This window comes from Rhopalosiphum padi, chromosome 4 (genome assembly GCF_020882245.1).
Source record: "Rhopalosiphum padi isolate XX-2018 chromosome 4, ASM2088224v1, whole genome shotgun sequence".
NCBI lineage: Eukaryota > Metazoa > Arthropoda > Insecta > Hemiptera > Aphididae > Rhopalosiphum > Rhopalosiphum padi.
In genome coordinates, this window is record NC_083600.1 from 31,971,253 (window position 1) to 31,984,015 (window position 12,763).

General features: G+C 28.1%; 3 protein-coding genes across 5 annotated transcripts; 2 read left to right on the top strand and 1 right to left on the bottom strand.

Moving 5' to 3' along the window:
* The first annotated feature begins 1,734 nt into the window (after positions 1-1,734).
* Positions 1,735-8,175, top strand: LOC132929971 (E3 ubiquitin-protein ligase TRIM37-like). Of its 3 annotated transcripts, XM_060995628.1 has the most exons (17): positions 1,735-2,217; positions 2,845-3,107; positions 3,177-3,390; positions 3,878-4,188; positions 4,252-4,461; positions 4,564-4,746; positions 4,818-4,932; positions 5,032-5,144; positions 5,380-5,563; positions 5,649-5,730; positions 5,803-5,868; positions 5,966-6,023; positions 6,129-6,175; positions 7,136-7,257; positions 7,316-7,368; positions 7,442-7,521; positions 7,825-8,175. In XM_060995628.1, exons 1-17 carry the CDS (start codon positions 2,185-2,187, stop codon positions 7,917-7,919), a joined length of 2,229 nt encoding a protein of 742 aa, XP_060851611.1. In that variant the 5' UTR covers positions 1,735-2,184; the 3' UTR covers positions 7,920-8,175. The 3 variants fall into 3 exon arrangements, 2 of the variants coding, with proteins under 2 accessions (XP_060851611.1, XP_060851612.1); XM_060995629.1 differs by lacking the exons at positions 5,966-6,023; positions 6,129-6,175; XR_009662183.1 differs by lacking the exons at positions 6,129-6,175; positions 7,442-7,521; positions 7,825-8,175 and having other exon boundaries at positions 7,316-7,343.
* Positions 8,176-9,293: 1,118 nt separating this feature from the next.
* LOC132929502 (GPALPP motifs-containing protein 1) lies at positions 9,294-10,912 on the top strand. The gene is made up of 3 exons (XM_060994887.1): positions 9,294-9,987; positions 10,086-10,421; positions 10,585-10,912. Exons 1-3 carry the CDS (start codon positions 9,499-9,501, stop codon positions 10,738-10,740), a joined length of 981 nt encoding a protein of 326 aa, XP_060850870.1. The 5' UTR covers positions 9,294-9,498; the 3' UTR covers positions 10,741-10,912.
* Positions 10,913-11,476: 564 nt separating this feature from the next.
* LOC132929503 (protein FAM210A) lies at positions 11,477-12,529 on the bottom strand. The gene has a single exon (XM_060994888.1). The coding sequence runs from the start codon at positions 12,257-12,259 to the stop codon at positions 11,654-11,656; it is 606 nt and encodes a 201-aa protein (XP_060850871.1). The 5' UTR covers positions 12,260-12,529; the 3' UTR covers positions 11,477-11,653.
* Positions 12,530-12,763: the final 234 nt, after the last annotated feature.

Below are 12,763 nucleotides of genomic sequence, written 5' to 3' on the forward strand. Positions count from 1 at the left end.
TTAAGTTAAGTGTCAGTGAGTGTCACTATTATAAATTATAATTATTGGTTTTCATGGTCACATATAATTCCCATCATTTCACGTATATACAGATATACTTACTGTGCATAAATCTGTTATTATAATTAGCGTATGCTGTATGGTATATGTGGTTACATATACGCAATAATATACCTATTTAGTATACTAAATATTATACAGAAATAAAAATGAAATAACATAGGATAAATTAAAATAAAATATATACAATTGATTTGAAAGTAGTTGAATATTATTAGGCTAACCAATGTTAAATCGAAACTTTTCCCAGTGGGCTCGAACTGTATAGGTAATGGGTAACGGCAGTTGTTCTGTTGTTCATATAATACAAATAATAATTAGAATTATTCCTGCTAATGACTGTAGAGAAAAATAAGCTGATTGAATAATATTGATGATGTAGCATGTAGTCATTATTGGCATTATTAAAAATATAAGTGCTTTATCAGATAAAATACTATATATATTTTTTTCTAATTTAATATTATATTTTGTATTTTTTCGTTATTAATATTAAGTAAAAAATATATATTATTTGAATAAATAATTTCGAAGAAACACGTTCTATTAAATTTCAAAATAAGTAAGTATGCATTTACACTCTAAAAAATCACTTGATATGTCCAGGGCGAAAGAAATTCGAGAACCGGTCAAATAGGTACTATTCCCGCAATCCCGCCTCCCGGGCATAATGTTTTTATTAGTCTGCCACTGAAGTTAACTAATAACTAATTGACATGTTTAGTATCAAAACTGGGCTGGGGTTGTGAGGCAGCCAATTCTATAGAGCCTGAGACCTAAACGGCCAAACAATATGGTTGATAGTCTGCTTTCTTGTTCTGTAATTATATTTTAGTACATTTTGTGTGTCCCATTTGTGCAAGAAGACTGTACACAAAAACATAATGGTATGTATGAAATTTTTTAAGTGTACATCACAAGTTGCGTCCTGGGGCATTCAGTATTCACTCTTCGAAGTGGTGGAGGGAATTAAATCTGTCTAGATTATACATAGGCGCATAGGCATGTATTAATTTAAAAACAACTTTATTTTTAGCTTAAGGAATAAAAAAAATAAGTAACCCTCTATTAAGTATTAATACCTTAATCCTTGTAATGAATTCAAATAAATTACTCATAAATCATAATTATGTTTTTTTCATTATTATCTATATTATATTACTTATAAAATATTACAAAAATTAGTTGATATACTTGAATGCATTTGCAAGTACCTATAATACTATATTCCTAAGTAGATACATATGACGTCTAACTTTTATTCAAATACTTTCAAAATAAACGATATCTATATCTGTATCGATTGTGCCTATACTTTTAAAAAGTATCTTTTGCTACGTACAAGACTAAAAGACTATTACATATTTAAACTCTAGTGGGTCACCACAAGTCTTAATCATAGTCGATAGACTTTTAAAATAGTTCATTATATTATATCATATACCTAGCCAATAACTTGTTAGTAATTTATATTGATTTATAAACTTATTAACTTGTTAATAGGTCAATGGTAATTTATGTAGGTCTACACTATGTCTATATGTATCGTGTACCGATCGTTTGGTCTACTTGAAATACGCATTGGACATATTTTGAGAACCCCCGACGCAGGCAACTGGGTCTGTGAATTGTGATACCAGGGATTACTTATTTTTATCAGTCATATGACGACGATTGATTATTGTCTCGTCGGCCGTCGTACAACTGATCGTATTTACTCGTATCCGTCGTGGATACGCAGATAGCCAGATAGGTATATAATAACAAACTAACAAAGCGTATAAATGTACAATATTCAGGTTTCGGATGGCATTCCCCCGTTCAGAATGTTCCGATAGTTACGTGTCGGTCATTCCTACGCGGTTAACCGGTATTCTCTAATTTAAAAATAAAAATACGATTCGTAAGTCGAAAGCGTCCGGGGCCCGGGCGAAACGCCATAATTAACGACACTAATGATATCGTTTATTAATAATTAATTTAATATAACAATTATTATGATATTGTTATGATTGTTCCGTCTCTCTGTCTGGCACTCAGTGGTAGTAAAGAAACGTTGTAGGTTCAACTAAATTATCGATAGAATATCTACAATACCTATTGAATAAAATTTCAAAAACTGAAATGGCCGTGGCACCCAATCCGGAATATTTGCAGGTATATTAATTTACCATATTATTTCACTCAACTATATTTACCCAAAAAGAGTCATTTTTAATATACATTTTATTCTTTATTTTGTTTGTGGGTCAATAGTCCAATGTACCTATATATCTCACAACAGGTTATGACCTACTAATAGGTATTTTTAATAGCTGAAGTAATTAATAAAGACCACCTTGTAGGTATTCAATTTCTAAGTTGACTTATAAAAAATAATTTAATTTGACTATTTTTTTTTTATATCTATTTAAGTATAATTATTTATTTTTGTGTTTATTTTAGCACTAAATATATGATTATTAATTTAGAATTGAGAATATCACCAAAGGTGAAAATAAAAAATCTAATTAATTTACTGTCAAGTTATTCAATTAACAAGGCTGTAAAACTGTTCATTAAGTTAACAATTGTTCAGTGTATATACAATTTTGATATTTATTTAAATAATTAAATCTATTATAACTTATAAGGGAATAATACTGATTGTGGATTCTCTATAGAATTAGAATCTATTCCTTTGTACACATCATAATTGATGTGTAATAAAACAATGCTTAAATGATTTAAATATTACTTTACATCATTAATTATCTAACCATAAAAATAATTTTTAATTTCAAGACTCTACTAGAAACATTCAAATGTTTTATTTGTATGGAGAAAATACAAGATGCACATTTGTGTCCACATTGTTCAAAATTATGTTGTTACTCTTGTATGCGTCGATGGCTTACTGAACAACGATCTCAATGTCCACATTGTAGAGCTACATTACATTTACATGAAATTGTCAACTGTAGATGGGTTGAAGATTTATCCGAACAACTTGACTGTTTGAACAGTACTGTCAATGTAGGAAGTTTAAGGCAAAGCCAAGAACAAAGGTAATTAAAAAAAAAGTTACTACTACCTATAAAAAATTATTTAAAATTTTTAATTAAATTTTATGTTAGGTGTGAAACTCATAATGAACAATTGTCTGTATTTTGCATTTCATGCAATTCAACCATTTGTCATCGATGTGCTCTATTTGACAATTCAGCCCATAATGGTCATTCATTCCGACCTGTTGAAGACATTTATAATGAAACAATAGCACAACTAGGTGAGAGTTGTGACAACCTTAAAACAAAAGAAGAAATGATTAAGAAAGACATTAAGGAACTTGTATGTATTTTAATTTAACTAGTAAATACAGTTTAAAAACTATATATATTTTTTTAATGCTTAATAGGGTTGTATGGTGTATCTGGTTTTTTATTAATTAAGTTCCCTAATTAGATTTCTATGCTAATTATTTTAAAAAAAATTAACTTTAAAAATATACTTCAAGTATTATTTTTTGAACATATTATATTGTATAATATTTATTTTTTTAAGTTACTTAATTAAATCAAATGTAGGATTTATGTGTGTAAAGTTGTCTACACAAAAATTATTATGTAAATTTTCCTACTGATTTAAAGTTTAGATATTTACTCCATGAAATTCTTCTATTTTATCCAGAAAATCTATAGCTCAATAATATTTTATGTCTTACTTAATATTAATGATGTTAATATAAATGTAGTATATTGTCTATCACAAATATAATTAATTAATAATGTGATTATGAAACAAAACTTTTCATTAATTAAATGACTCTATTTTTTAGGATAAAAATATTAAACTAGTACAACAAGCCAAAGAGCAAAAAGTTCGGGAAATACGCACAGCTGTAGAGTGCATGATGATTGATTTAGAAAAAGATCTCAATAACAAACTTACTACTTTATTATCTCAAAAAAATCATTTAGTTAATGAATCCGAACAAATAGAGGAATTTTTACATGATTGTGATCTAGAAGTATCTCGTATGCCAATGTCACAGTTAATTAATAACGCTCCAAGATTTAAAAGAACTATTTCTGCAATGCAAAATAAACAATCTCCAGTCCTTATGTCTGTGTATCCAGATTTTCATAGGTAAGTTATTTTGTTTTCAATAAAATACATTTATTTATTTATTTATTTTTTTATAATTATTAGCGAAGTTATACCAAAGTTTGAAGGAGGTAATTTAATAATTAAATCATTTTCTGATAAAATGATTCAGTCTGAACCCATCTATTCACTTCCAATTGGTTGCAACGGTGTCAGTTGGAGACTTAAAGTATACCCTAATGGCAATGGCATTGTAAGAGATAGATATTTATCAGTGTTTTTAGAGTTAACATCTGGGCCAGCTGGAGTATCTAGGTTAGTTATTAATTTTTATTTTTCATTGTTAAGTCTAAGAACATAAATTTGAATACATTTTAGAAGTAAACTATTTCTGTAATGAATATTAATTTTTTCTAGGTATGATTATCGTATTGAAATGGTTAATCAACTAAATGAACAAATCAATGATAAATCTAAAAATGTACTCAGAGAATTCACATCAGATTTTGAAATTGGAGAATGTTGGGGATATAACAGATTTTTTAGACTTGATTTATTAATTAATGAAGGATTTTTACAACAAGATACATTAATTTTAAAGTTAGTAATTTTAATGATTTTATTTTTATTTTTTGATAATATTATCATTATTATCTTTATTTTTTAATCAGATTTAGTGTTCGACCACCTACTTACTATCAAAAATGTAGAGAGCAACAATGGTATTTGTCTAAATTAGAACTTGAAAGATCTGTACTCTTGCAGCAATTTGAAGAATTGAAACAGGTATTTTTTACTACTTTTATTATTAATATTTTAGCATTTAAGTAAATTATTAAATAATTGAATTACTTTGCTATTTAAAAATATTTGATATTTTTATAGAAAATCCCTGCTAAAGTTAAACCTATTAATAGAGAAATTCCGAGTCCAAAAAAGAAGCTTAAAATTAAAATACAATCATTGTTGGATGAATTTGAATGTGCGGAAGCAACTGGGTAAGAATTGCAATGACATACATAGATATTTCCTATGATGGGTTTTATAAAAAAAAAATATATTTCTATAAAATACAATGTTGAAGGAGATTGAACACTATATATACGCCACCAAAAATAGTCTATTTTAAAATACGTTTTGTTTTCCTAATTCTAAGATTTGCTGTAAAATTATAAATCAAATAATTTAAGCACATGTAATAACTATTGACTAACAATTAAATATTTTATGTAGACATCTCAGGAGTCCAATCAAAGAACAAGAAGTTCAAGGAGCATCGTGTGAAACTGCTTCTAATATGGTTCATCCTCCGTTATCAATACAAACTTTATATGATAATGAATTCCAAAATCGTTTTCAAGGCGAAACTGCGCAATCCATGTTTGAGAGACTTAGTCGCCTTTTTGAAGAATCAGATGTAAATTATTTGTTGCTTATACAATACCCTGTACATAAAATCTATTATTCTTATTATTTCAATTTTTTTTATTTTATTTTTTTAGAACCCAGATAGGCCCAGTCCTATTCATATGAATAATATCAACAACATCGCTCTAGACGATATCGAACATACAAGTCCATCAGGTTTGTTAATTATCATCTCTCAATTAAATTTTTGTTTTTTAATTAAAATTTTACGAAATTATTATATTTTAGATTTTCGTTTGGAAAATTGTTTAAGAAAAGTGGGAGAAAATCAATTGAATTCACCTAACAAATTAAGTGGGTTCTAATTAATTTACAATATTTTACACATTTAATAGTTTTTTTTTTTTTTATCAATGTACATTTTGATGCTATAATTTTCATTGTTTATTAGGAACTTCTGAAAATTCACAAATGGTTAATAAAATTCAATATGAAATAACTGAAGCAAAGTAATTCTAAATTTTTACAAATAATTGATCGTTTACTAACCCAGTATTGAATAATAATTTATTTTTTTAATTAATGCTTAAATTATTTATTATTTTAACTATTAGATTTCGCTTGAAAAAATTGGAAAATGCTATGCGTAATTCTCAACCAGGTAGGCTAATCTCAAGCTATTATTAATATTTTAATACTCAAGTTCTCTAATGTTCAAAAATATTAATTGTTTCATTTAAGAACTAGTAATTACTAATTTGATTAATCATTTACCATCAACTTAAAAAAATAATATTATAAAAATTAGATATTTAAAAAAAGTAATTGACTCTAATTAATTGAATTAATATTTTTTGGATATTTAAACTTTTTAATCAAATTTTTATGTATAACATATTGTTTACTGGCTTAGCTCTGCGGTATCATGTGTATGTTTATTTAGTCTGATGTTTTGATAACTTTCCAATGGTCATAGAATCAATTGTTCAATTTGTTTTGAATACTACTAAATACAAGTATGGGCTTCTACTTAAAAAAAAAGTACTTAGATATTAATTATTTGAACAAATAACCATTTTTACCTCTAGATACAATATATATTCAACATAAAAATTTTTGAATAGATACTAGAATACTAGATATATTATCTATACTCAATATGCAAGAATCTATGCAGGTAGTGGTTTAAAATAGGTTTGAAGCATGCCAGTTGTCTGTAATTTTCTTATTAAGAAACTAAAAAAGTATAACAAGTGTAGTATGAATAAATTGTTCTGTCACCCACACGACAAGTATAAGTTATAAGATAGTATGATTTTAAACAATAAAAAAATTGAATAAATTATAAATTATTTTTGTTTCATTAAAAAAAAAAATGTATTTATCTATAATAATTAAAAATATTTAGATACAATATATACTATTGTATATTTACTTTATCTTTAATAGTATTAAAAAATGTAAAAATACAAGATATACAAATGTATTTAATAAACCTTAATATGAATGTCAGACTAAATAAAATCTAGCACTATAGCTACTAAATCAAATCTCACCTTTAAACACTCGATAATTTTATAATATATGCTTTACAAGAATTATTTAATGTTTCAACTTTCAGAATCTTCTAATGAATTGGCAAGTTCGTCAGATCCAATAAACCTAAGAATGTCTGAAAATAGATATGATGATTTGCCTCACCAAACCACTACAGTTCGTGGATTACATAACTCCATACAAAACGTAAATAATGTAGAAATAGTTATTGATTTTTATTAGAACATTATTATTATGTCTACAGAAAGATGAACAACCCGTAGTTCAAGAAACGACAAATACAAATTTGTCAAACAGGTGAATTATATTTACAAAACTACATTTCAAACTATAACTTTATTAAACATTAATATTTTTGTTTGATTATAAGGTTTTTAGATATGTCAGATATATCGGACGATCTTGAAGATTTAATCAATTCAGTTTTTGTAGACAACGCCTATAATATAGGTAATTGATTTTACTTTACCCAATAATTACATTGTTAAATTTCTACGAGCTATATTCAACACAGTATTAAAAAATCATCACTGTTGAAGTATCAATCACATTTAAAAAATCTTTTAATCTTATATATGTCTTATATATATATCTGTTGATTTCTTATTTTTACGTTATTGTTCATAAATAATTTCAATGAAAATGTAATAAAATATTTTTAGTTATATCCTAATAAAATATTAATATTACTTAAATAAATTCTGATTTATTTTTATTTTTTGTATACTAATATTATGATTTTTATTATTATAGATAACTGGGAAATCAACCAGAGCTCTTCCAGTGAAGAAGTACAAAGTCCCAATAACGAGTCATTGTGTCCTGATCATCTGACAAAAGATGAATAAGTGTTAAAACTTTAAATAGATATTTATATTTTTGTTAATTGAATTTTTGAAAAACATAATTAATTTTAATTATTTTGTAAGTTATATATATATATTGTTTAAAATTATTTGTTGATATAAAAATTATTATAATTTATTAATTAGGTACCTCCAATTTTAGTATGATTAATCAAAAATTGAGGTAAATCAAAATGTTAACTATATTGAGAAGTGTAAATACATCATTTTTCAAATAAAAATTTATTAATTTTTCTTCGAGCTATGATTATATTTATAAAAAAAAGTTTATGTATGGTATTGCCATATAATAGGTATTAGCAATTTGTTGCTCACTGACACATATTTTTGTATTTTAATACAAACCACCACCCACAGAACCCTTTTTTCTCTTTAAGATAGGTAGATAATAATTATGCATGTGCCTATTATTTAGAATAATCAAAGATTAATATCTATAAATATTGTATGACTATACTCTTTTTATTTTATAAGTTTATAACAATACAGTCCGAGACTTAAAAAACATAGTTTTAAGTTTATTAGATATTTATAATATTATTTTAAGATAAATAATAAAAATAAAAGACCCAGTTGAATCTAATCTCGTTAATAAATGTGAGATCTTCATTAACAAGATTATATGACAAAGTAGAGAGTAGAGTATTCAATAAATAATAAGAAGGGAGAAGTCTATCTAGTAAAGTAAGTTGATTTTTAAAATTTATTTGTGATAGTGAAGTACAATCAATTGAGTTGGATAAAATGAAGAAAGAAAGAAATAATATATTTAAAACTACAGATGTTGAATAGGCTCACTATAATGTGGATAATAAGGGACTTTTAGAAAATAAGCAATGAATGATAGGATTTGTGTTAAGCCCTTTCAACTGCTAGGGAATTCACACATAATTGAGGATTTTAATATAAACTTTTAAAGTTGATTTATAAAAAAAAAAAATTATTCATTTAATATTTTAGAAAAGTATAAGCATTTAAATTACTATTTCAAATATCATGAACTTGAAGAAGTAATAGTCATTTGTAGTCATTTCGCATTCAGACAAGTTACTAAAATAATAAGTATATATAATGTAACTAATATAAGAAAAGTTTTATTTTTAAGCGAGATCGCAGGTGTGTACAATAAATTATTCTAAATATCTAAAGTAATCTAAATTCTAAATGAATGTTGCATTTTAAATGTGTGGATTACAATGTATTAATGTAATACGATAAATCAATAACTATATTGTCTATATTATAATCACTGAATACGCGAATTGTTGAGGATTAACCCCTTTGGGGCTTTGGAGGATGTCCTAGATACGGGAAACCATAAAGATAGTATATACCGTTTATAAGCATTTTGTTATCACTTATCAGACATCAGTGTATTCAGTAGGTTATCGACATTCGTTGTTTACGTTTAGTTTTTCGAAAATTTTGAATTTACTCGTTTCATTTAATAATATTATAGTTAATACTTAATGTTTCGTTCTGGCCAAAATTGTCGGATCATAAGAACCTAGAACTCGGAAAACGTCTCAGTAATCTCTCGCATGCTCCAACCACGACGACTATGGGGAAAGAACACAAAAAGCACAAGAAACACAAACATTCAAAGAGTAAACACAAATCGAAAGATGATCACGAATATCATGTTCCGATTGTTCCGCTCAAGAGCGACGTACGTCCGAAATCTGCACCGACCGCGGACGAACCGACGAAAGACACCTCTGCAGTCAAACCCATCGGACCGATTCTGCCATCTGGTTTGTCGAACACCGTTGGTGGCAAACACGACGAGACAGCTGCACCAGGTGAACCTAACCACTCGTACGGACCCAGCTTACCACCGCATTTGGTGCCGCAGAAACGCGCTCCCGGACCGTCATTGCCTTTAGATTTTAAAATAGAAGAGAGTGTAGTCGCCCAGCAGATCGACGATGACATTTCGGGTTTTGGTCCATTGCCGGCCGAGCTGATAACTTCTGATTCCGAACAACTGTTCATACAGAAGCAATTAGAATTGCGAGCCGAGTATATGAAGCGAAAATTTGCTGGAGAAGTTTGTACAGTTTATTTACTTGCATAAGCCTAATATTAATTGTAAGCACACCCTATTTTGACCGTTTGAAATGAACTAACGCAATTGCTTCTTTGTAGGTATATGATGATGTCAAACAAGAAACAGTTCGAGAAAAATGGATGTTGGAGCTACCACCGGAAAAAGCCGCCAATCTAGGTTTAGGGGCAAGGCAGTTCAGGAAACGAGAGGCTCCCGACATGAGTAACCGATCGGAATGGACTGACACTCCGTCAGACAAAGAACGTAAAGTCCAAGAACCAAAAACTGCTGATGAAACCGATATGGAAGCATTAAAAATGATCGCAATTCAAAAACGCGATGAGCAAATGGAAAAACTGGCGGAAACCTCAGTAAAACGGAAACCCTATTCATTATTAGAAATGCACCAAGAAAAACTAAAAAAACAAAAGAAGGTAAATTTAATATGTACTTACCTAACCAATAAATTATATTTTTATAATTCCAATTCAATTATCATTGAACTTGAGACTTTATACTTGCTGGTGAACAATTAAAACTAAGTGTTCAGTTAATATTTAGGATTTTCAAAAATAATAATTTGTTAATGTTTTTTAGGAAAAAATTAAAGAAGGACCAGTAGAAAGAAGACCTTTTAGTAGGGAAATTGATCTGCAATGTAACAAATTTGATGATGCTCAGAAACAATCAATATTGAAAAAAGCCAGTCAGCTGAATAATAGATTTTCTCAAGGTGAATCTAGGTTTCTTTGAATCAAACTGTTTAATTATGACTTGTTGGTAATAGCCCGTCATTAACATCTAGGTATGTTTATTGAGTGTACGTATGATTTTCTTGACTGAACTTTAATACAAAATATATTCACACAATCACACATAATTTGAATGAGACTAATAAAAATTTAATTTGATTTTAAGACTTTAATAGGTACATATTTAATTTGATTTATATTAAGTCTATTATATCACTTGCATTATTTATTACATTTTACCATTCTGATTGATATTTATAAATTATAAGTAGGTTACTAATAAATATTATTTTCACTTCTCACACTATTACAGTTTACTTAGCAATTAGAATCAATAAAAATAGAATTCTAACACTTTTAATATGAAAACACATTAAGCAATATGAATATTTCTTTAATTTTATTATATCTATTATTGTTAAAATAATTTACGCTTGTCACCAGATATATTGAGTGATCTTTAAATTATCAAAATAGTTTCATGACTGATTAGTGATTAATCTTCTGTGATAACTTCTAGTAAGTTCAAATGCTTATTTGGGTATGAGCAAAATTTTGCAGAGGCAACATTACTTTAAAAAATGTTATCCTGTCAGTAACATAATTACTAGTACACATAAATTACTATATACTCTAGTTTGTTTTTTTTTTTTTAATAGTTTGTTATCAAGCACTTAGATTTAATGTTTCAAGGATTAGGAAATTGATTGTAATGATACAATAAAAAAAAAATACTGTTTTATTGACAACTAATAAAATATATTGTGAAAAATTTTTACAATATTTAAATATGGTTGTAAATATTACACAAAATTATAAAATCTCAACAGAATTTTATTATCTATTCATTTACATATTCAAACAATCTTATAAATTTAATATACTATAAAGTAATGTGCAACTTTATCATGTTTTTATGGCTTTTTGGGGCATGACGTCCCATCGTTAACATATCCTAATCTTTTTAAATAACGTAAAGTTATACCAGTTCCCCCTAATGTTACCATATATCTGAGTGGTGTAAATATTTTATATAGACCATAGGCAATAACCAAATAACTGGTCCACGAGTTGCCATTCCTTACTTTGTCGATCATACTATCGGGAATGCCCAAGTGTTCCAACAGGGAAGGCACATCAAATATGCTGGCTATAAAGTAAAACGAACCAAACCATACAGTCGAAGTGACCAAATGAACAGGCAGTACAATGTACCAGTATTTCTTGGCCATGTTTTTGAACCTCTGGAAGATATTTTGTGGCTTTTCGTCCGGTGGATTTGTCGTTGTCGACATAGTCTGTCGTCTATTGCAAGTGTACAACATATACGATCTAAGGTCGGGTGTGGTAGTGGTTAAACATCCGAGGCTGCGACGCGATTGTTGTTTCCTGTGTCCGGACATGGCGGTTGTACACTTGGACAAACAACCCGTACAAGGTACGAACAATCGGCGTTGACCAAACACGCTCAACCTCGCGTTGGCCATCGCGATTGAGTAAAAGTTACATCTAGACAGCATATTTTTGGCTAACTACGAATGCCGGATGACTTTAAACAATTTGAACTAACACCGACCACCAACTCCATTGCCGGACGCTCCGGTAACACAATTTGATGTGACTAATAAGAAACTAGCACTGGTAGTGTAAAATGATTTATTTATTTATGTACGTATGAATGTATGATTGCATATTATTATTCACTAAGGTTTAAGAAAAATAAATACGAATCGCAATCGCCGTCGTTAAGCCGTTATCATCACCGTCACGCGGTTATCTTATCGATTAGTGACAACACGATATCACGTGGTATCGCCATAGATGATAATTTAATTTATATCACGGATTTAGGAATTTTCGTTCCTTTTGTGGAATATACATATTATATAATATATCTTAAATCTAAGCCAGTACGTTTATTTTATGGCCTGTAGTCACCGACTGTCCCAGGCCATGGAAATAAACATTTACATTTTTGTGCATTTTACCAACTTACAACAACTTAGATGGTGCAGCAGCTGCAG

What these genes read in the sequence shown, in the direction of transcription:
- LOC132929971 (XM_060995628.1), top strand. Translation starts at nt 2,185, where the DNA reads ATGGCCGTGGCACCCAATCCGGAATATTTGCAG. An exon ending in AGAAAGACATTAAGGAACTT is followed by an intron (nt 3,391 to 3,877) that starts GTATGTATTTTA and finishes TCTATTTTTTAG; the next exon opens with GATAAAAATATTAAACTAGT. An exon ending in AATTTGAAGAATTGAAACAG is followed by an intron (nt 4,933 to 5,031) that starts GTATTTTTTACT and finishes ATATTTTTATAG; the next exon opens with AAAATCCCTGCTAAAGTTAA.
- LOC132929502 (XM_060994887.1), top strand. Translation starts at nt 9,499, where the DNA reads ATGGGGAAAGAACACAAAAAGCACAAGAAACACAAACATTCAAAGAGT. An exon ending in AGCGAAAATTTGCTGGAGAA is followed by an intron (nt 9,988 to 10,085) that starts GTTTGTACAGTT and finishes GCTTCTTTGTAG; the next exon opens with GTATATGATGATGTCAAACA. An exon ending in AACTAAAAAAACAAAAGAAG is followed by an intron (nt 10,422 to 10,584) that starts GTAAATTTAATA and finishes AATGTTTTTTAG; the next exon opens with GAAAAAATTAAAGAAGGACC.
- LOC132929503 (XM_060994888.1), bottom strand. Translation starts at nt 12,259, where the DNA reads ATGCTGTCTAGATGTAACTTTTACTCAATCGCGATGGCCAACGCGAGG.